At 33.2% G+C, this 21,625-nt stretch overlaps 1 protein-coding gene across 1 annotated transcript in view; it reads left to right on the top strand.

The window, feature by feature from the left end:
* The window catches only part of LOC105162223 (uncharacterized protein At3g49720-like), a 40,366-nt gene continuing 21,356 nt past the window's right edge, over positions 2,616 to 21,625 (top strand). The window contains exons 1-4 of the mRNA XM_011080217.2: positions 2,616 to 2,929; positions 3,356 to 3,395; positions 9,609 to 9,647; positions 10,854 to 11,228. Coding sequence (XP_011078519.2) covers positions 2,798 to 2,929; positions 3,356 to 3,395; positions 9,609 to 9,647; positions 10,854 to 11,228 — 586 coding nt within the window. The 5' untranslated portion in view covers positions 2,616 to 2,797. The remainder of the gene's footprint in view (positions 2,930 to 3,355; positions 3,396 to 9,608; positions 9,648 to 10,853; positions 11,229 to 21,625) is intronic.

The raw sequence follows: 21,625 nt of genomic DNA, 5'->3' as shown, positions 1-21,625 counted from the left end.
GCGCCAAATGATGTAAGTCGCGCGAAATCGGGATCGGGTCGCGTGCTCGGATCGCTGATCAGGGTCGCTAAATCCTTCTTTGTACTACCTGTTAGTGGATTCGGAGAACAAAGCAAACGTGAGACTAGCCGAGTAGCCCTCGGCGATGGCCCTCCGATGCTTAAGTTAGAAAAGTGGGGTCGAAAGATAAAAATGAGATCGGATAAGATCACGAAAATCGCGATAAAATGATAAATTGAACATATCTTGAATAACCATAAATGGGGCTATTTATAGCCGTACGGTACCGTCTAGAAGACAGCCACATGTCTCGCCTGAGATGCTGCCACGTCATCATGATCCTAAGGCCTTTATTTATTCCCTGATCAAAATTTGTCAAAATGGTCAAAATAGTCAACTATGGGATTTAAATGACTCAAATTGGTAGGGGTATTTAGGTAATTTAATAAACTCCTTCATCAGAACTCTTTTTACATAACTTGAACAATAATAAAATAATAATTTTACCATGCTTGGTAGAAATATTAGTTAGAATTTACCATCTATATATCCAAAATATCAATCGTTATACATATTAACAACATTCCAGTATGTGAAAACCTTGCAAAACGAAACTTAATAATCATAAGTTACTTATAATTATAAGTTATATTGCTAAGATTCATATCGTGTTAGTTCTAATTGCTATTTCATTAGAATTTCAATTTGTTGAAGTTTCTGTTTTTAGGAAGCATTTCACATGTCTAATTTAAAATATTTTAATTTTCTTCAACTATTGTGATCTTTAAAGAGTCTATTTGTATTTTACAACATACAACTAATATTTTTTTTATCTTATTTAAAATATTATGCGAAATTCTATTCTATTTGTCTTATAATTGTTTGGCAAAAGAATATTTTTATATATCTATATAATTACTTTTTTAAGTAGGGAAATGTAAATTTTATTGCAACCATGTATATAATTTAGCAATTTCTTATCCTTTAAGTATAAAAGAGTTTTAATTTAATGAAGTTGGGCATTTTGTTTTTTTTTTTTAATCTTGATTCTTAAAAATACTAATTTTTTAGTTTAGCGCAACTCCAAATATTATAGAGATATGAATCTATAAACATATCCACACAATTCATATGCTACTAAAAAAAGAGACGGAGCTAATGAATAAAAAATTGAATATTTTTTACTAATACAACTAAAAGAATACATTCTCAATTAAAGAAGAAAATCAACACTTGATGGGGAGAACCCAAATTTTAACATAAAATACCAAAAATACCCTTAATGAAGGGTATTTTCGTCATCACAGGAGTAGATCTGCGCGCTGAGGAAAATGGGTCGGGTAACCCATCATTCGGATCTGTTTATTGACTGAAGACCCCGACATGCAGAGGACCGTCTGATTGAGAGCGCCCGCATTTCCGATGTCGACACGTGGCTGAAAAAACAGTAACCACATTGGCTTTATAAATACCCCGACGCACTAAATTAGAGGTAATTGACATTTAGTATTTTCGACCTATGCTAATCAGATCGCATATTTTTACCTCGATTAAACTAACTTGAGCGTCGGAGGGTCGTTGTCGGGGACGAGCTTGACGAGCCTCACGTTCGTGTTTTATCCTCAGGACCCTTTCACTAGATCTTGGTAGAGTATGTGGCCAGGATCAAGAACACCACTCGAGATCGTATATTTCGAGCGACATCAACACTCATAAGCAAAAACTTCAATTAACTCAGTTAATCTTAATTGGTTTTAAAATTCCAAGAAATTAATACAATCCATGCACCAAATTGATGACATACATGATATAGTACTTGAGAAGACGGCCTAAATAATAAATAATAATAAGAAAGATGATATTAAAATTTAAATCCCCAAACAATGGCGAGGAAATTAATAAAATCATTAAGGAACCTCAAGAAATTCATGAAAACCAATCATGAGAATTTCTCCAGCCAACACAATCTCCCTCCCATGTTGGATTCCTACAAAAATGGATTGATTCTTGAATACAATTGAATCTAACGGTTTACGTTGTCGAAGAAAGGAATGTTTTTAGATTTCGATACGCATGCATTTGTGCCCTTATTTCAAGGGCAATTTGATAAAACGTGGCAAAAAACACAATTTTTGTCCAAATCTCATAAACATAGAATTATTAGAATAACAAGTTTTATCATCTTGCATAAAAAATGGATTAAATGCAATTTATCTCCTGTAATATGTGAAATGAATAAATACCCCCTATAAAAAAAGAATTAGCAAATTATTCCCCTATATTTCAAAGAATGAAGCAAACTACTATCGATAGGGGTAATTTGATTCATTTTTCAAATTATAGATGATAATTTACTATTTTATTTTTCATAAAGAGTTTACATAGGATAAATTGCATTTTTTCCTAAAAAATAATGATAAATTATCCTTTTCTTACAAGTCTCTATTGTAATCCCACTTTTGTCCATCACCATTTTATCCCATAATAGTATGTAAACTAAGGCTAAGAGTAAAGGGGATGAATGCAATTCTCCCAACACATGAAAGGGAAACTACGTACACTCATATTAAACGGACAGTTGGATCTCAGACAGCTTAGCCATTTTCTATCCCAAATCCATATGATTTTCCAAGATTTAGATTTACATATCACGACTCCTTTCTCCTGTTAGCCATCATCAAGAAATCAATAGGGGTCTCCTTTCATTTTCTCATTCATGCCATTCTTGAGTGTTGTTCTTGGTCTACAGAACACGTGAAGAAACATTGAGCTGTGAATCATTAGAATTTTGAGGGCAATGAAGATGTCAAGAAGGCCCATAAATCTTTCTCGACGCATGTCGGAAAGCGGGTTGTCAGCTCCATTCTCATCCACCTTTCATCCAAGATCCCGCTCTCCCCCTTACTTATTTGTTGGAGTCATCATTCTGGTATAGTATCTTGTTGTTCTCTACTCTTTGTTTTGTTTATATATATATATATATATATATATATATATTTGAATATGCACTTCTAATTTAGGGTTGAGGGATTTGTGATGTAATGCCCTAATCACAAAGAAAATTTGATTGTCTGAGGTGAATATTGATGGAGCTTAATCTTATTCATGCATAAATTCTGAGGGGTTAATGCAATTTGCGCCCTTATAATATTGTAAATGAGTAAATTATTTCTTTATGAAAAAAAATAAGTAATTTAACCCTCTGATAAATTGCAATATTTTAAAAAATATAGGGAAATAAAATTGCTGGTTTTTTTTTTTCATAGGGAAGTAATTTGTTTAGTTACACTGTTACAGGAGGTTACTTTTATATTTTCCTAAATTTTAATTTTGGATTTTATTTGCAACTTTTCAGGGAGCATTTCTCCTCATTGGTTATCTGTACCGTGGTCGAGGTTTGAATTTTGACTTTTTTGTCTTCTCATACTTGGATAATCAATGTTTGGTTATTTGTTCATGATTTATAAGTTCAGTGGAATTATGAATTTAGGTCCCGTTTACTTTTTATGTATTAATATGATGAATAAAAACGATAATATAGTTTAATATAGTATTAATTTCGAGGTACGAGGGACCTGATACTAGTCCATGAGTCATGTACTAATCAGTGTTCCACCTACATAATCCATTCGGCCTAATGACCACAACCAACCTGGTAATTAGCATGTAATTTCTCAATTTTACACACAATACTTTTGTCTTTAATAGATTTCAAAGGGTTCAATAGTAATTTTTCCACTCAATCCATGTGTATCAATCAAAATGAACATATAACTAAACTTTATCCTGATGCAATAATATGTCTAAATAAACAGCTTATAATTAATTCAGAGCTTTTCTTATCATTCATTTAACTAAAAATAATCCTATCACTCATTTAATAGGCGAAGTAAACGGTGCCCTAAAAAACAAATTGAAGTAAACGTGGCCCTATAAATACAAGCAACCCCCTTGTGATATGACAAACGAGCCAATTACCCCTTTATGAAAAAATAAATAGTGATTTACCTCCCTATATTTTTTAAAATGCAGCAATTTACCGCCCTATATAAGGAGGTAAATTGCTTCATTTTAAAAAGTATACGGGATAAATTTTTATATTTTTTTCATAAGGGGATAATGTGCTCATTTTCAATATTACAGGGGATAAATTGCTATTCACCCTGAATTTATTGTTATTTGATGACAAGTTGGAGCATAGACAAACTTCAAATAAACTAAGTCAATTCTGTAGTATAGTACTATTATTAGTCATGTTTCACCAGATTGGAATTGTCTTAAATTGGCCGCATTTAAATAGTTTGCATATTCTCGTCATTTTATATCTTTAATATGATAGAAAGATTTGGTAATGCTCATAATTTTATTATTTATTTGGGGATATTAAATGTATCGAAACTAAGATAAATAAATATCAAGGAAGAAGCATTTACATAAATAAAAGGCAATCATCGTACAAGAAAAGAATTGCACTGCCACTGCTCCGTGTTTAGAGTCTGCTAATTTGATTCAAGAAGAGATTTGATTACTCCAAGAATTTGATACACACTGCAATTCACAGCAATGGCTCCTTTTATAGAGCTGAGTGCCTAACTGCTCTGTGTTCTAAACTAAACTAATTGAGGATGTAATCCAGCTAGCACTAATTGTAAGTTGTTAACGTAATTGTACAAAACGTGGGCATGACTTAGCAGCTGACCAAAACTAATAAACAGAGTGAGCTGAGGTAGCTTCTTGCTTGTCTGAAATCTGAAAAAATTGGACATCATCTCTTCACATCTTTTCATCCCCTCCTCAAAGTGGGACTTGATAAAATGTTTATCAATCCCAACTTGGAAATAATTGACATAAAAACTGGACCTGGAAGTGGCTTAGTAAAGACATCTGCCAACTGAAACTTAGAGGAGACATGTGAGGGCGCAAGGAAGCCACGATTGTACATATCTATGACCAAATTACAATCAATTCAAAGTGTTTAGTCCTTTAGTGAAACACAGGGTTCGCAATAATATGGAGTTCAACGTGGTTGTCGCAAAGAAAAGGAATAGGTGTGGGAACTTGAACTTGGAAATCCTTAAGCAAGTTGTAGACCCCAAGTTAGTTGATATGCTGTAGTTCCCATACTTCTGTACTCTACTTCTATAGTGGATCGACATATCTTTGTTTGCTTTTTACTATTTCAAGAGATCAAGGAGGCTACAAGGAAGATGCACTATCTAGTTAGAGACTTTTTGGTATCACACAAGTAGCCCAGTCTGCATCATAGTATGAGGTCAAGTGTAGATCACCACATGTAGGAAAAATAGTCCTCTACAGGTTGTTCTCTTTAAATATCTGACAAGATGAATGGTTGCATCTAATGTTGCCTACAAGGATGCTGAATATACTGACTTAACTGCTGAGTGGCATGACACATATCAAGCCTGTTGAATCCTAAGTCAAATAGCCTTCCAAGCAACCTCCTGTAAGCTTCAAGATTGGCTATTTGCTCTCCTGCATCTGCTGCGAATTTAAGGCCAGAACGTAATATGAATACTGGTTGCCTTGGCATGGCTGAGACCTACATCTGCTACAATATCTCAGATGTATTTAGTTTGAGTGACAGCAAGTACCTCCTTAGACCTGGCAATTTCTAGGCCCCAAAAAAGTTTTAGTTGTCCTAAGGTTTTTAATGGTGAAAAAATTATCCAAATATTGTTTAATTTTTGTATTCAACTCTTCAGAAGGCCTTGCAAGTAACACATCATCTACGTATACGAGCAGAACAAAAAACCAAGGGATGTAACCTTAGAAAGAGACAACGATCATGTTTAAATTGAGTCAAGCCTAAAGCCTCTAGCTTTGTCGTGAACTCTTGATTCCACTTGAAGCTTGCTTAAGGCCATAAAAGGACTTTTTGAGTTTGCATACATGCCCTTTAGGAACTAGATAGTCTTCAGGTGCCTGCATACAAACTTCTTCATCCAGAAAAGCATGTATAAAAGTATTGTTAATGTCTAATTGATGTATATGCCACTGTAAAGAAGCAACTATAGCTAGAAACACTTTGACTGTCACAGCCTTTCCCACAGGTGAAAAAACTATCCACATAATCTATGCTTGCCACCTAGTTGTAACTTTTTGCCACCAGTCGTGCTTTATATCTCTCTATAGGACCATGCCTTTAGTTTTACTTTGAATACCCATCTACACCCTATTGCGTTCTTGTGTTTGGGTAGTGGTGTAACTTTCCAAGTGTGTTTCCTTTCTAAAGCTTCAATCAGCTGACATTGCATTTCTCCGTACTTCATGTTGGTTAGCTTGGTCATATGTTCTTGGTTCCTGCAAATGGGAAAGTACAGTAAGGAAACAAGAATGCACAGAAGCTACAGAGGCAGCGACAGGGATATCTGTACCTGTAGAAGTGCAGAACACACCAAATCCTGAAATTAATAGCTTTACATACAGTTCTATAACGATAACGCCTCAGTATTATCCTGTTGTGTATTTAAAGGCTCTTCTTGAGGTACAGTCTCCAAACCTATAGCAGGATCACTAACCTATTGTGTTTCTGAATGATACTAAACATTTTCCAAAGGATCATAGACAGTTTTAGAAGCCACTATAGAGATAAAACAGGTGATGGGATCTGTTTGCTACCTAAATAAGGAAAGGAGTTCTCATAAAAGACCACATGTATTTAGACTATGACTACTTGTTTAGTTAAATCAAACAACTTCTAGCCCTTTTGGTTATGTCCATAAAATAAGAAAACACATTTAAGGCCCTTGGATAAAATTTGAATTTACTTGAAAGTGTGTTTGTAGCAATACACAAATAGCCAATAACTCTAAAGTGGCTATAATCCATAGGTTTGTCAAACAAAATCTCATAAGGTGTTTCCATCTGAAACTGGTTTAGGTAACCTGTTTATAATATAAGTGGCTACTAAGATAGCATTTGTATAGTACATTTTAGGAAGATTGGACTGAAACATTAGTGATCTTGCTACTTGTAGAATATGTTTATGTTTTATTTCCACAATGCCATTCTGCTGTGGAGTATACACACAGGTTTTCTGATGTATGATTCCCTCTTATTTAAATTTTTTTTGGCATTATTCCCCTAAGAACTCAGTACCATTGTCAGTCTTGAAAATTTGATACTTTTATTGAACTGTGTCAATATCATTTTGTGAAAATTAATAAGGAGGGTTGTAGTTTTTTTATTTCTACTGCATTAAATAAGTCCAAGTGTATCTACTATAATCATCCACTATTGTTAATATGTATGTGCATCTGAAAATAGAAACATGTCAAATACATTTTGGGAGTAAGAATCCATGTTATTTAGCTTGTGGACATATTTCACAAGGGGGGGTTCATCTTTATTTTCTTTGAACAAACCTATGTGATTTATTACATTGTTGGAGGCGTGGCCTAGTCTCCCATGCCAAACCTCGAAGGAAACAGAGGATACACTAAGGCCTAACTCTTTGGATAAGTTCGTTACTTTATCAATTTGTTTCTTCTTAAAGGATTTATCATTCTGAATGTAAAGCTTTCTTAGCAAGCATCCTACTACAACCAGTGTGTTAGTCTTGTGGTCCTACAAGACACAATAGGAGGGCAAAAACTTAAATATGATAGAGAAAGTGGTACACAACTTACTCACAGAAAGTAAATTAAAATTCTAAATTAGGCACAAGTAAAATGTCCTTAAGAACAACTTGGTTAGAGAGCAATATATCTCCTATGTTTTCAACAGGATGCATAGTACCATCTGCAAGATGTACAAATGTGTCAGCAGTATTAGTTTTGAAGGAATGAAATAAGGAAGTATTATTACATGTATGTAGTGGCTCCACTATCTATAATCCAGGTTGTAAAAGACTAATTATCCAAGATTGAATTGCCAAGAGATTTTTCCTGAGGATTCATCCTAGTCCTCAATGGTTTTTAACAAGTGTTTCAGGTTCTATTTCTTTGAAATATATCTGCAATTCTGCCTTGATAATTTATGAACTGCTTGCTCATCAATGGCATTATATACTAAACCTTAGATTTAGCAACAAGAAAGGCTCTACTGCTACTGGATCCATTTTTCCTCCTTGCTCTACCAAGGTTTTGTACCAATTAGGGTACACATATATTTCCAAACATACTTCCTTGAGATGCCTAGTTTTCCCACATTCCTCACAGAGTTATGTTCTTCTATTAGCTGGATTCTTTCTTTTCTAAATTTTATAGGGCTCCAAATTTCTTGAATGGCTTGCATTGCCATTTTCTGAGCGGTGGTTGAATTGCCTGAGTTCACTTCTTTTTGTTTTCCAATTCTCAGGATCATTGATTCCTGACATGGTCGTAGTTCTCATTAAGACCCATTAGAAATTGTATCAATTGATCTGACAAATTGAGTTCAGCCAACTCTTTGGTGGTTCCACAAGTACATTGTGGGTTCTGCTGTGATACAAGCCAATTGATCCCAGAGTCTCTTAAGTCTTGAGAAATAGACTGATACTAATAGAGACCCTTGGGATAGAGTGGTCATTTTTCTTTTAAGTTGGTCGACCATTGGTCTATTGCTTTGTGTAAAACGAGTTTCCAATTCAATCCAAAATTCTCTAGTAGTGCTAGTATACAAAAAGCCTTCCACAATCTCCTTCGAAATAGAGTTCAATATCCAAGAAGTCACTATATAGTCCGTATCCCTTGTTCAAGATCTTTGTCCCCTTTTGCAGGATTTGTACTTTTTCTATTGATGAAGCTTAGCTTCATCTTGGCTTCCAATGCTAACTTGACTGAGCGGCTCCAAGCCAGATCATTGGAACCATTCACAAGGGTAGATAACAGGCTTAAGCGTGGATTATCACTGGGATGCAGCTTCAAGATCTCTGGATCTTGAACCATCTTCTTGTATGAAAAAGTCCGACACCATTATGGAGATTTTTGTAGTTTATAAGGGAAAGAAAATCAAGAAAATAAGAAATCAGAGACCATCAAACATGGATTTAATACCATGCAAAGAAACTAGAGATACAAGAAAAGAATTGCGTTGCGGTTCTATGTGTTTAAACTTTGCTAATTTGATTCAAGAAGAAATTTGATTACTCCTGGAATTTGATACACACTGCGATGGATCCATTTATGGAGCTAAGCGCCTAACTGCTCTGTGTTCGAACTGCCACTAACAAGATAACCTCCATTAACTGATCAAACTAATTGAGGATTGAATCCAGCTAGCACTAACGATAAGTTGTTAACGTAACTGTACACAAAGCGTGCACACGATTCAGCAGTTGACCCGAACCAATAAAAACACTGAGCTATACAAAAAACGTAAAACAGAAACAACCCATTTAAATAGAAGTAGTAGAAGTAAATAGAGTGAGCTGAGGCAAGCTCGGACAGCTTCTTGCTTGTCTGAAATCTGAACAAATTGGACACCGTCTCTTCACATCTTTTCGTTCTGAAGTAAACAAGTTTGTAGTGCTCTTTATTATCATACAATGAATATCTAGCATTTTTCCGTTCCCTATTGATTGATTAGAATAAGATTTTATGTTCTTAAGCAATATGCTTTATACTTAATGCATGTGTTTAGACTAATGAGCAATGCTTTTCTAAAAGGTACTCTTGAAAATAGGATAGCTCTGGGCAGGGTGGAAGGTAATTTACATTCCCTTGCTTTTACATATAATTTGTAATTTTCTTTTTTTTTTTTGGTTCTCTTTTGAAAGGAGCCAAGAGTGCATGTCCTTTAGTCCCCCTGTCGTAATTGCTATTTGTGGTGTGGTGTTCATTATGTAGGAAATTTTTTTGTACAAATCAGGTTTGGTCGAACTAAATCAATCACAAAATAAATGTATTATAATTGTCATGTGATTTGTCACTTTTCTTGAACTGTACTAATGACAGGATTTCCATCATTATATATAGAAACCTGCTACTGTTTGAAACACATTACTATATTCATGGCAATTCTTCAAGGTCTCCAAAATATACACTTTTTCCCTTCCAAGACAATACTAGCTAAAGTTCCAAGCCTTGCATTCGTTCGGATGAAAAGTTATAACTTTTCAAATCCATCTTTTTCTGATTAGGCATGTCCATTCAATGATACATTTTCAACTTCTATAAATCAGTCTTCCCATTTCATTTCATTCGATCAATTTGAAAGCATGCCGGAGCGTTTGAAAGAGTTAATAGTAAAAGCATTTTATTTTTTATTAAAAGAGTTCCAAAATATTGTTTGGTTCGCCGAATCTCAAAATTTGTAGTCATGCTACTTTTAGATTGTCAGTCATAGTATCTTGAGAGATAAATCTTTCCTCGACTTCATACTACACAACTCCTTCATGTCCCTAATTTTTTTCAAAACACACATTGTAATAAAACTTATGATGTCTATCACAAACTGACATTATCTTCTAAGATACATATGACAAGTAGTTATGAGTTTGTCATTAAAAGATTATCCGTGACTATTGCTATTAGGTGATCTTTTTTGAGTGAGTAACAATTTATTCACTTGTGATATTGAAAATGAGCACATTACTCCCCTATGAAAAAGTATAGCAATTTACCCGCTTGTACTTTTTAAAATGAAGCAATTTATCTCCTTATACAAGGAGGTAGATTGCTTCATTTTAAAAATCATAGGGGGGTACATTGTTGTATTATAAAAAATATAGGGAGTTAAACCGCTATTTATTTTTTCATAAGGAGGTAATTTGCTCATTTGCAATATCACAAGGGGGTTGCTTGCATTTTCCCAATCTTTTGTTAACTTCTAAATTAATGTGCCCGAATAGAGAATAAAGATGTACACATGATTTCTTCATCCAACCAAAGATTCTTTGACTATCTGAGCAGGCGACTTTTCATGTAATAGAGAAGTTCAACGCGCCATCCCAATTCTAAAACAAGCATATGGCGACAGCATGCATAGGGTGTTGCATGTTGGTCCGGACACTTGTTCTGTCATTTCCAGTTTGTTAAAAGAGAAGGAGACGGAGGCTTGGGGTTTGGAACCGTATGATATAGAGGACGTCGATCATACGTGCAAGCGTTTGGTGCATAGAGGCATTGTTCGTGTTGCTGATATTAAGTTTCCTCTTCCCTATAGAGCAAAGTCTTTTCCGCTAGTGATTGTCTCAGATGCGTTGGATTACTTGTCTCCAAAGTATCTCAACAGAACCGTTCCTGAATTAGCCAGGATATCATCTGATGGCCTTGTCATTTTCACTGGTATGAGAATTTATTCCGCCTTTTTATTTTATCATGATATCTTTAAGGAGAAAAATGGGAACAACTCCTGATGATATTAAAATGAGCAAATTACCCCATATGAAAAGAAAAGTAATTTAAGTCCCTGTGTTTTTAAAAATACAACAATCTACCCCTGTGTTTTTCAAAATGAAACAATTTACCTCCTTAGACAGGGCGGTAAACCGCTTCATTTTAAAAGATATAGGGGGTAAATTGCTATTATTTTTTCATAGAGGGGAATTTTCTTATTTGCAATATTACAGGGAGGTAAATTGCATTAAACTCTGTTTTTAAGGGTTAATTACACTTAGATCCCCTCCAAAAAGCGAAAGTACACTTTCCCCCAAAAAGTTATAAAATTACATTTACACCCCCTCCTAAGGTTAAGTGTTTACACCTGACCTTTTTCCATTAGAGTTTTGACGAATATTGTTGACGTTAGCAAAGTAATCACATAAATTTTAATTTTACCCCTTATTTAAGTTTCTCATGTAATAATTTTATACTTACAAAGGGAAAAATATAATGACGTTAACATCACTCCATATATAGATATTATGTTTATTCCTTTATAAATACAAAATATACATGAAAAATGTTAAAATGAACGGACAAAATTGAAAATTTACGTAAGTTCTTTTGCTAACATCAAAATTTTTCATCGAACTCTAACGAAAAGCGACCATGTCTAAATAAATTTTTTTTTGGAGAAAGTGTAAGTGTAATTTTAAAATTTTTTTTAGAAGAAAGTTAATTTCACAATTTTAAAGGAGGTTAATTTGCAATTATCCCTAGTTTTAGTTTGCAAGTTCTTGTATGTTCTAAAGGCTTGTTGTATGATTTGCTACTTTTATGTGTTCTATTCTTGGTATTTGCTAGAGGAAATTTAATTTCTTTATCTGCCTTCCTCATTGTAATAGCACTTCACAACATTATCACCATCAAAATGGAAAAAATGCAAGCAACCTTCTTGTGATATCGCAAATGAGCAAATTACCCTCTCATAAAAAAACAAATAGCGATTTATCTCCCTGTATTTTTTAGAATACAACAATTTATCCCCCTATGATTTTTAAAATGAAGCAATTTACCTCCCTGTATAAGGAGGTAAATTGCTTCATTTTAAAAAGTATAGGGAGGTAAATTGCTATATTTTTTTCATAGGGAGGTAATGTGCTCATTTTCAATATCACAAGGGGGTGAATTCCCATCAAAATGTTCTAGTTCGTCGTTATAATGCCCCTTCTTCAGTGGTAAAGGGCCTAGATGGAGTAGGCATTGGATATTATAGTACTCAAACTTCTAGCATTTATTAAATTACAAAAGGATGGTAAGTTACTTAAAATAAAAGATTAGGAATATCTTGAGAAAGAAAATACTAGCACTAAGTTTGGTTTCATATTTTTGCATTGTTCGAGATAAGATAAAATATATTTAATATTTATGTTTGTGTTTTTATACCTTACATGTATGTTTTCTTGTTTATTAATTTTCTATATATAATATATATATACACACTTGTATATATAATATAAAAGAGACAAGATTTGATAATATACAGTGATTTTTATCTAAAAAAAAAATACAACATTGCACATACAATATTTACACGTATATACCTATTTTTATATAAAAATATGTATAAAAGAGATATTTTAATAATGAACAGTTATTTTTGTCTCTCAAATCCCAACATCAAACCTACACCACTTATTTTAAAATATTCTAAATTACCTCAAAACACAAATCCAAACATACCATTTATCTTGAACACACACTTATATATCTCTATTTTTCTGTCTCTATCTCCAAAAAACAACACAAAACACTCAAAATACAAATCCAAACATTATGTAGGTTTCCACCATAAATGGATGGAGCAATTTATATCATTGAGGTTTTGCCTGATTTGTGTGATTAGGTATGATAAAATTGCTATTATGCATGATCACACAATCGGTTTTGCCTTATTAGAATGCAATATTGATATTGGCCCGATCTTACAATCTTAATTTATGGGATAATGTATACTCACATAACAGGGGTGATAACCCATTATTTAGTTTAAGTTAGGATTACTTTTATTTCTTATAATTCCTTCCCCTTAAAGTTCACATAATTTTTATGGTCCATATATTCACTCATTATTAAGTTGGTTGATTATTTTTCAGTCTTCACGGAAATTACTTTTTTCACTTTTTCTTTTTCCATGTGAAATACATGTATGCTTAAAAAGATACACTTTAAATTATAATAATTTAATAATAAAATATAATTAAAAAATATTACTTCACTTTTTTTTAAAGATTTTTGAGAAATACTTGAGTTTTGATTAGTTATTAAGTTTCAAAAAGTAGAATTTTGACATATTTTTATATTTTTTTTTAAAAATAACCCTTCCTTCTCTTGTTTTTTATTTTTTTTATTGAATCTCTATTTTGAACTTCTGCTTCATATAAATTTAGAAAAAAAAAAGAAACACAAATATTTTTTAAGAATTATTATTTTAAAATTATATTTAAATAAATATTGAGAGTTCTTTTTTTTTTTTGGGGTAATTATTTAGAAGCTACAATGTTAAAATAAGATAAACTTAAAAATTAATACCCTTTGTTGTCTTTTTAGATTTAATATTTTGTAATCCCTTCAATCAAAATCTATATTATATCATCACATAGGATATCACACATATAATGCGTCAAACCAAATACTATATAATGAATGATAGAATTAGTTATCATTTCATTTCTCATTCCACCAAATTCCATATGTCTAATCCTATCATATGAACCAAATGAAGCCTGTATGCGCCAGTCTTGTAGTTCCAAGTAAATACTATTTTTCTCCACAGTTATCTTTAGCTTTATATTTCTTTTTTAGGGATAAATGCAATTTACCTCCCTATGATATTGCAAATAAGCAAATTACCCCATATAAAAAAATAATACAAATTTAGCCCCTTATATTTTTTATAATAGAGCAATTTATCTCCCTACCTAATAAGGTACGTTGCTTAATTTTAAAAAATATAAGGTGGTAAATTGCTGCATCATTAAAAACATAGGAAGGTAATTGTTTTTCTTTTTCTCTTTTTTCATAAAAAGATAATTCACTCATTTGCAATATCACAACGGAATTACCAAGTTTTGATTCCCGTCATGTCCTCTCTACATGATAAAAGTATAGTTTCTTAACACCCCATTTGGTTTTGGTGATTATGTAGGATAGCATCGACTATCCTAAATGATCCATTATTTGGTAGGAAAAATTATAATTTTAGTCCTTTAATTTAAGAAAGGTGGCATTTTTAGTCTTTTACAAATTGATTTTCACAATTTAGTTCAATAACTTTATAATTTTGGCAAGTTTAGTCATTTTTCGACAAATTTGATCGAATATTGTAATTTACTTGCAATTTTAGTCCTGTAAATAAATTCATAAAAGACCAAAAATGCCAACTCTCCCAAGTTATAGGACTAAAAAGCCAATAGCTTAAGTTACAGGACTAAAATTACAATTTGATCGGGTCATGTGCAAGTCACATGCAATTTTCCGACCAAATTGACTAAAAAACGCTAAAAATTGCCAAATTCTTAAAATTATAGAACTAAATTACAAAAACCAATTTATACAGAATCAAAATTACTCCCTTATAAATATGACTAAAATCCCATTTTTTTCCTTGTTTGGTATGTATGTCTTCAACGCAAACGAAAGAAGGCCGGTATTCTTGTGAATGGTGTGGGTAACTGTGGATAGGAAGCATACACAATATTGTATTTCCAAGTATGAACGAAATATATTTGGACGAAGAAAACCCTAACTCCTCAATACTAGACTAAAATCATGGAACCAGTAGGTCATATTAACCCTCACCAACATATTCTCTTTCCTTGAGGGCTATTTGAAAACACAACTTTCTCGAACGTAGCAATTATCGAGTTAAATGAGTAGGCTTCAAGCTACGGTTTCCAAAGATTATGTTCATTCTGAGCCATTACTTCCCGTCGTTGTATTTTATGATCCGTTTTATTCGTGTGATTAGACGTGATAAAATAATTTTTTATTATATATAATTATTATATTATTAGAAATATCAAGTTTAATTTTGTCAAAGTTATGAAATAGTGTATCGACCTAAGAGGTGGGATACACAATTATACTTTTCGACTTTCTTCTCTTTCTCTTGGTCTCCTACTTCTCTCTCCTCTCTCTCTTCTTCTCCCCCTAAGTTCTTCACTATCTACTTAGCTACCATTTTCTTTCCCTTTTTCCTGAGTTGTTTACATAATTAATAAAAAATATGGTGGAAAAATATCATTACGTATCAAATTAGATTTCGTAATGGAGATATTCAGTTGCGAAAATTAGTATGACAACAACTTAAGTAGGTGTGAATATTAAAGATTTTAACTATGCCTTTTTCATTACTTGTGAAATACATGTACACTTAGAAGAAGATACTTCAAAATGTATTGGTGTGTGCCCCATCTTTGTGAAGGAAGTGGGTCGACCCGAGAGTATATGACCGAAACACGAAAATGGTAAAACCATGCATAAAAAATTTCATAAAATCCGACCAAGGGTTGTTCCTTTGCTCGTTTTTAGACATTCAATACAAAATATGAAGATTTTAACAACATACATAATCGTGCATACAAGGCTCGTGTATAGAAGAAAGAATAAGAGATGTGTAATCATAAATTGAACGTTTTTTTGATCGGTTATAACTTGATTTTTCTCTCCGATTTCTTCCATGTTTCAGATCTCAATGTAGAGATCCTACATGTATATCCACACAACACCAAGAGTAGTTTAATCCTCTTACTCGAAAAGATTAAACCAATGGAAGAAACGATCTGAAGAGTAGTTTATTCCTTTTTCATATTCTCTTATTTTTCAAATGATTCTAGATAAGTGAAGAAGCAAGAAGGGAGAATGCGGAGAGGCCAAGAGTGAAAGGGACTAGAGAAGGTCCTTGGCCATCATGTGTGCTTGTGTTGGAGGGAGAGTGAGAATGAACCTAGTCACTCAAACTCCATCCTTCCAATCAAGCAAGATTCCTTGTGATACGATGCAAATCATACCATGGAAAGTGCAACTCGATCAACTCTTTTTTCCATGTAAGGAGGAGTCCAACTCCTCCTTTCCTTACATGAAAGTTAACTTGGCCCTTTAGGCCCATTTTAGTGGACCGAAAATTTAGTTTAAAACCTAACTAAACATGGTCCAATGTCATCTAATCGAATTAAGAAATAAGCCCAAATTTCTTTAATGAACAAATCTAAATTATTTATCAAAGTAAGGCCAATTAAATTAATTCATCTAATTTAATCTTTTTCTATCCATCCGATGGACTATCCACGTAAAATAATCCAAATATTTATACTTTTCAAAATTAATTTAATCCAATAAGATTAATTCATTGACAATCGGTGATTTGTGTGTGACTCTTTAGGTTCACCTTCACCTAAACTTGGTCTTGTGTCCAACACAATTGATGAATTAAATCCAATTTAATTTATTGTTCCTTGTTAACCATTAATCAAGAACGCCAATTATCATGTGTCGCCATCTAGCAAAAGTCTATAACACTAGAGTCTAGGTGAATCTTGAGTTTGAACATTTAAGCTCTCAAGTTCCATATGGATACGGTCCTTTCATCTATCATCTCCCAGCCTTGGTCTAGCATATGGAATTGGGTGTCTGTTCTCATCTTGTACTAGGCATCTATGCTCAATACTCCAGACTGTGTTTGCTCCTTTGTTCGACATAGAAAATAATTTTCTATTCGATCAATCACTGTGGCTAAACATTCTAAGAGCATGACCACATCTCCAAGCGCATAAGATATATCGTTGTCACATACAATGACAGGGAATGGATTTTTTTACTGGAATCCACCGTCCTCACTGCACATTCTGATTGCACTAGACAAGACTCATAATGATCATGTCTGTGACACAGTTACCTCTCATCTGATCCAAGATACAACCTTTGTGTATATGTGATTACCATAGTTTTGTAAGTCTGAAGACTACTCCTGTACTATCGAACCCGAAAATTCCAGTCATATGGACCAAGCCTTCAGAGCTTCAATATGAAGATTCCCCTGAATCAGTTCAGTTAGTTGACTACCTTATCAACAAACCTACTAAAATTTGCATAAACGTCCAATGTCTATCGTCCATGAAACACGACAACATCCAATCAATGCAATATTTAGTACAAGTCTTTATAGGACTCTTGATGCCCAATCACGAGGTCCTTGATTGGAATGTTTTAGACCAATCTTCAGAAGTTGGTTCATAGCCGCCATCTGATGCACAACCCAACTACACGAGTTACTTAATTTGTTTATGGGCATATGTTGAGTCGTTGAAGCATTGTTTAACGTAACCGATAAGCAAAATAAATACATATCACAAGGATAAATACTTACTATATTCATCATGATAATATTACTTTAATAAAGATTGCTGAGTTCCTAAAATCGTCAATTCAATTGGCTTTCTAGTCACCTATTCCAACACTTTGTTCAGATCATGCATATACAGATGCGCATAGGTAAAATATTCTATAAGAAGTTGCACCTTTTGGTTGTTTAAATTTTTTCTTGATCCATACTACCTTCAACTAAATACAAAAATTGGGATACTGGATTGGATCATTGCGAGATACACGAGTCCGTTGGATGTGAGAATTACCTCCATACCTACTGAGTGCATCCTAAAATTCAATTATGAATAACATGACAAAAAAGGATTCTCAATGGATGTACTTGAGTTCTTGACAAAAATTATATGATACTTATCTTTTTAGCTCTTATTCGATGTGGGGACGGAGTATCATAATCGCACCTCTTTTAGAATGTGAGTCCTCATCGTGGCATGACATACCTCATGATCGACTCTGAAGCATCAGAATTCTAGAGGTGGATCCTACATGTTCAAAAGGTGGATCTCACACATATAGCACTTTGTCCCGTAGGTTTAAGAGGTGGCTCCCAGACGTAGAGCACTATATCTTGTATAGCACTTTAGTTCCTAACTCGGGTTGATGATAAGACTCTAATACCATTTGTTATGCCCTAGGCCCACGAGCGCCTTAGACCGGAGAACTGCCTCCAAACCCACTGAGTATAGCATAAAATTTAACTGAGGACAACTAGCTGAAAAGAGATAGCAAATAGATGCACTTGAGTTTGTTTTTCTACCAAAACTTATATAATACTTAATCTTATTAGTTGTTTACCGATGTGGGAACGGCAATAGTCAATATGTCCCACCACACACAGGATAACATAATATAGAATTGCTTATCATGAATTATCCTGTCCTTTTTAATTCTTTCATGCATAATTTGATCGCTTTAACCAAAATGCCCAAGGAATAGTAACTTGGTTAGATGTGATCCACAACTTGCATTAGCTTATGTAGTAACTTTTTTATTTCTCCTTTGTACATATGAATCTTGGACATTAAACTTATGAGATTAGAATACACTGTTGAGAAAAAAATAATGCTATAACACTCAAATTTTCAAGGAAAAGAAGATGATGATTTTTCATTCACTATTGGCCTATTTATAGCAATAAGTTACAAGAAGATAACTATTAGAAACCTAAAAGAATTTCAACAAACTAACTAAATATAATCTAATACAAAAATTCAAATAAAAACAAATAAAATCCTGCATAATCTGATGAGATCTTGATTAACAAACTAATCCCAGCAAACTTGTAGCAAATATAGAATAATGTTCATTGCTCCTCCTTGCGACTTTTGTTGCAAACTCCAATTTCATTTCTCGATGCTTCAAATCTTGTTTTTGGCAGTTCCATTGTCAGAATATCTGCTAGATGAACATTTGTACTACATTGGACCAAGTTAACTTCATTAGTCTTTTGAACTTCTCTAACAATGTAATACTTAACTTTACAATATTGAGTCTTACCATGGAGATTGGATATTTAGAGATTGCTAGCAACTTCATTATCAACATATATTGTTGTTGCATCCTCTTGAGCCATATACAAATTTGTCATCAATTTCCTGAACCATGTTGCTTGATTAACTTTTGTAGCTGTCGCGACATACTAAGCTTTAGTTGTTGATTGTACCACAACTTCTTGCTTCTTTGAGCTCCAACTAAAACAACCTGATCTAAGTCCTGCTCAATCATTATCAACAAAACCATGAAGAAACAACTTCTCTTTTCTTTCAGACTTCAATCCATAAAGTAGACTCCCCTTGATGCATGAGAACTCTTCTTGCAGCTTTGTAGTGCAACTCACTAGCACAATGCACATATATGGATAACAAACTTACATGAAACGTTATATCTGTTCTTATTGCAGTCAAGTCAATTAGACATCCTATCATACTTGTGTATGATCCCTCATCAATCTTCTCAACACCATCTTCTTTGTTGAATTTTTTATTTTAAGAAAGAGGAGTGCTGACTAACTTGCAGTCCTCATCTTGAATTTTTTCAGCACCTCACATTTTTACTGTCTGACAGAAAATTTATGCGAAGATTGTTGAATCTCAATACTTAGGGAAACTGTCATTTGTCCTAAATAAGCCATTTCAAAGACTTGCCGGTTCAGCTTTAAACTACTCAATTAAACCTAAATTGCTTTCTGTCGCACGTAAGTCATCAACATATAGTGAAACAATAATCAAATCATAATCAACAATTATGATATAATAAGTTGATCCACTCATGCTTTTGTTGAAACCATCTTCTGCAAATCGTCATCAATCTTGTTGTACTAGGCTCTTGGAACCTTCTTTAAGCCATACAATGCCTTTATAAGCAAGTACACATTGCTTAAATCGACCACAAATCTTTGAGGTTGTTCAACAAAAGTTTCTTACTCTAGGTTACCAATCAAGAAAGTTGACTTAACATCAAGTTCATAAACTGCAAGTACTAGGAGAAATCTGATAGTATCTGGACTTGCAAAAGGTGCTAATGTCTTTGAAGAGTCTACACCATATATTTGAGCATATCCCTTTATGTCTAGACTTCCTTTGTATTTGTTCATAGAACCATCAGCATTTAGTTTGCTCCTGTAAACCCATTTCAACCCAATGGTCGTTTTATGTTGTGGTTTGTCCACTAGTTGCCAAGTTTGGTTTTTCTCTATCATCTTTATCTCCTCTATCGCAGCAAACCATTTTGGATCTTTGGCAGCCTCATACATATCATGCATGTTCAAGTGTTGCCACGTTACATTTTTGATAGATTTTCGTAAGTAACCTTGTACCTCTAACGGGAACATCGTCAATTCTCTCATCTTCATGCAACTCTAGTTTTTTTCCTTTTCGTTGATATTTCAGGGTTCCTTTTTGTCCCTTGCAGTTTCATCAAACCTGACATCTCTACATACTTTTTATTTTTTCTTGAAAGAATCAGTACGATTGGGGAATGCGAAGAAAGTATAAAATAAAATAAATTTAATTCAATTTTAATGGGGTGTTTTCTCTATTAATTTCTAGGCATTCCATAATTACGAATATATCATTACATAAATTAAAAGATGCTTGTATAAGTGGCTAGAGGAGAAAACAAAAAGATATGAGAATTTTAAATCGAAACTTTACCTTTTCATTTTTTTATGTAGACAGTCAATAAGTTTTGTTTTCCTTTTCGTTCCTTTTTCCCTTCACTTTAGGATTCAAATTAGTACTCTTTAATTTGTCTACACCACACTTATAGAAATAAATCTAGATTTACTGCTAGTAAAAGCTAGATCGAGAAAGAAACGTAGCCGTACTACACTATTGATCAGTGTTTACATATTTATCTTATTCTCAACTCGAATCTAATTGAAGAAAAGTTCAAAATATGGAGAAAAGAAGGGAAACTTCATGGCTAAGTGTGTGTATGCAATAGAGGAGTAAAAAGAGTATGTGTGTAGTGTATAATCAAATTACAAACAAAGCAAGTTATTTCCAAAATAACTTCAACACGCTATGTACACACTATACACACAACTTGTGCACCACTACCCATCATATGAGTACACAACTTGTGCAACTTTCCAAATGTCACACATTTCATGGAGGAGTTCCAACTCCTTCTTAACTTGCATTCACTCCTTGGACTTGGATCTCAAGTAATACATTGGGCTTAATTTGTTTAAATCAAGCCCAATCAAGGTCCATTGGGCATTAAAATTAAGCCAATTTAGTTTTATACCTAATTGAAATTCAAAAGTTTATTTAATTCAATTAAATAAACATAAACCAAAATTTTAATTAATTGATCCAATCAAGTAATTAAACTAAATTGAATAAATTAATTTAAAGGTGCTAAGCCAAAATTAATTATTCCAATTAATTAATGTTTGAATGATCCAGTCATTT

This window comes from Sesamum indicum, linkage group LG5, assembly GCF_000512975.1.
Source record: "Sesamum indicum cultivar Zhongzhi No. 13 linkage group LG5, S_indicum_v1.0, whole genome shotgun sequence".
Taxonomy (NCBI): domain Eukaryota; kingdom Viridiplantae; phylum Streptophyta; class Magnoliopsida; order Lamiales; family Pedaliaceae; genus Sesamum; species Sesamum indicum.
This window is presented reverse-complemented; position numbering and strand designations above follow the sequence as displayed.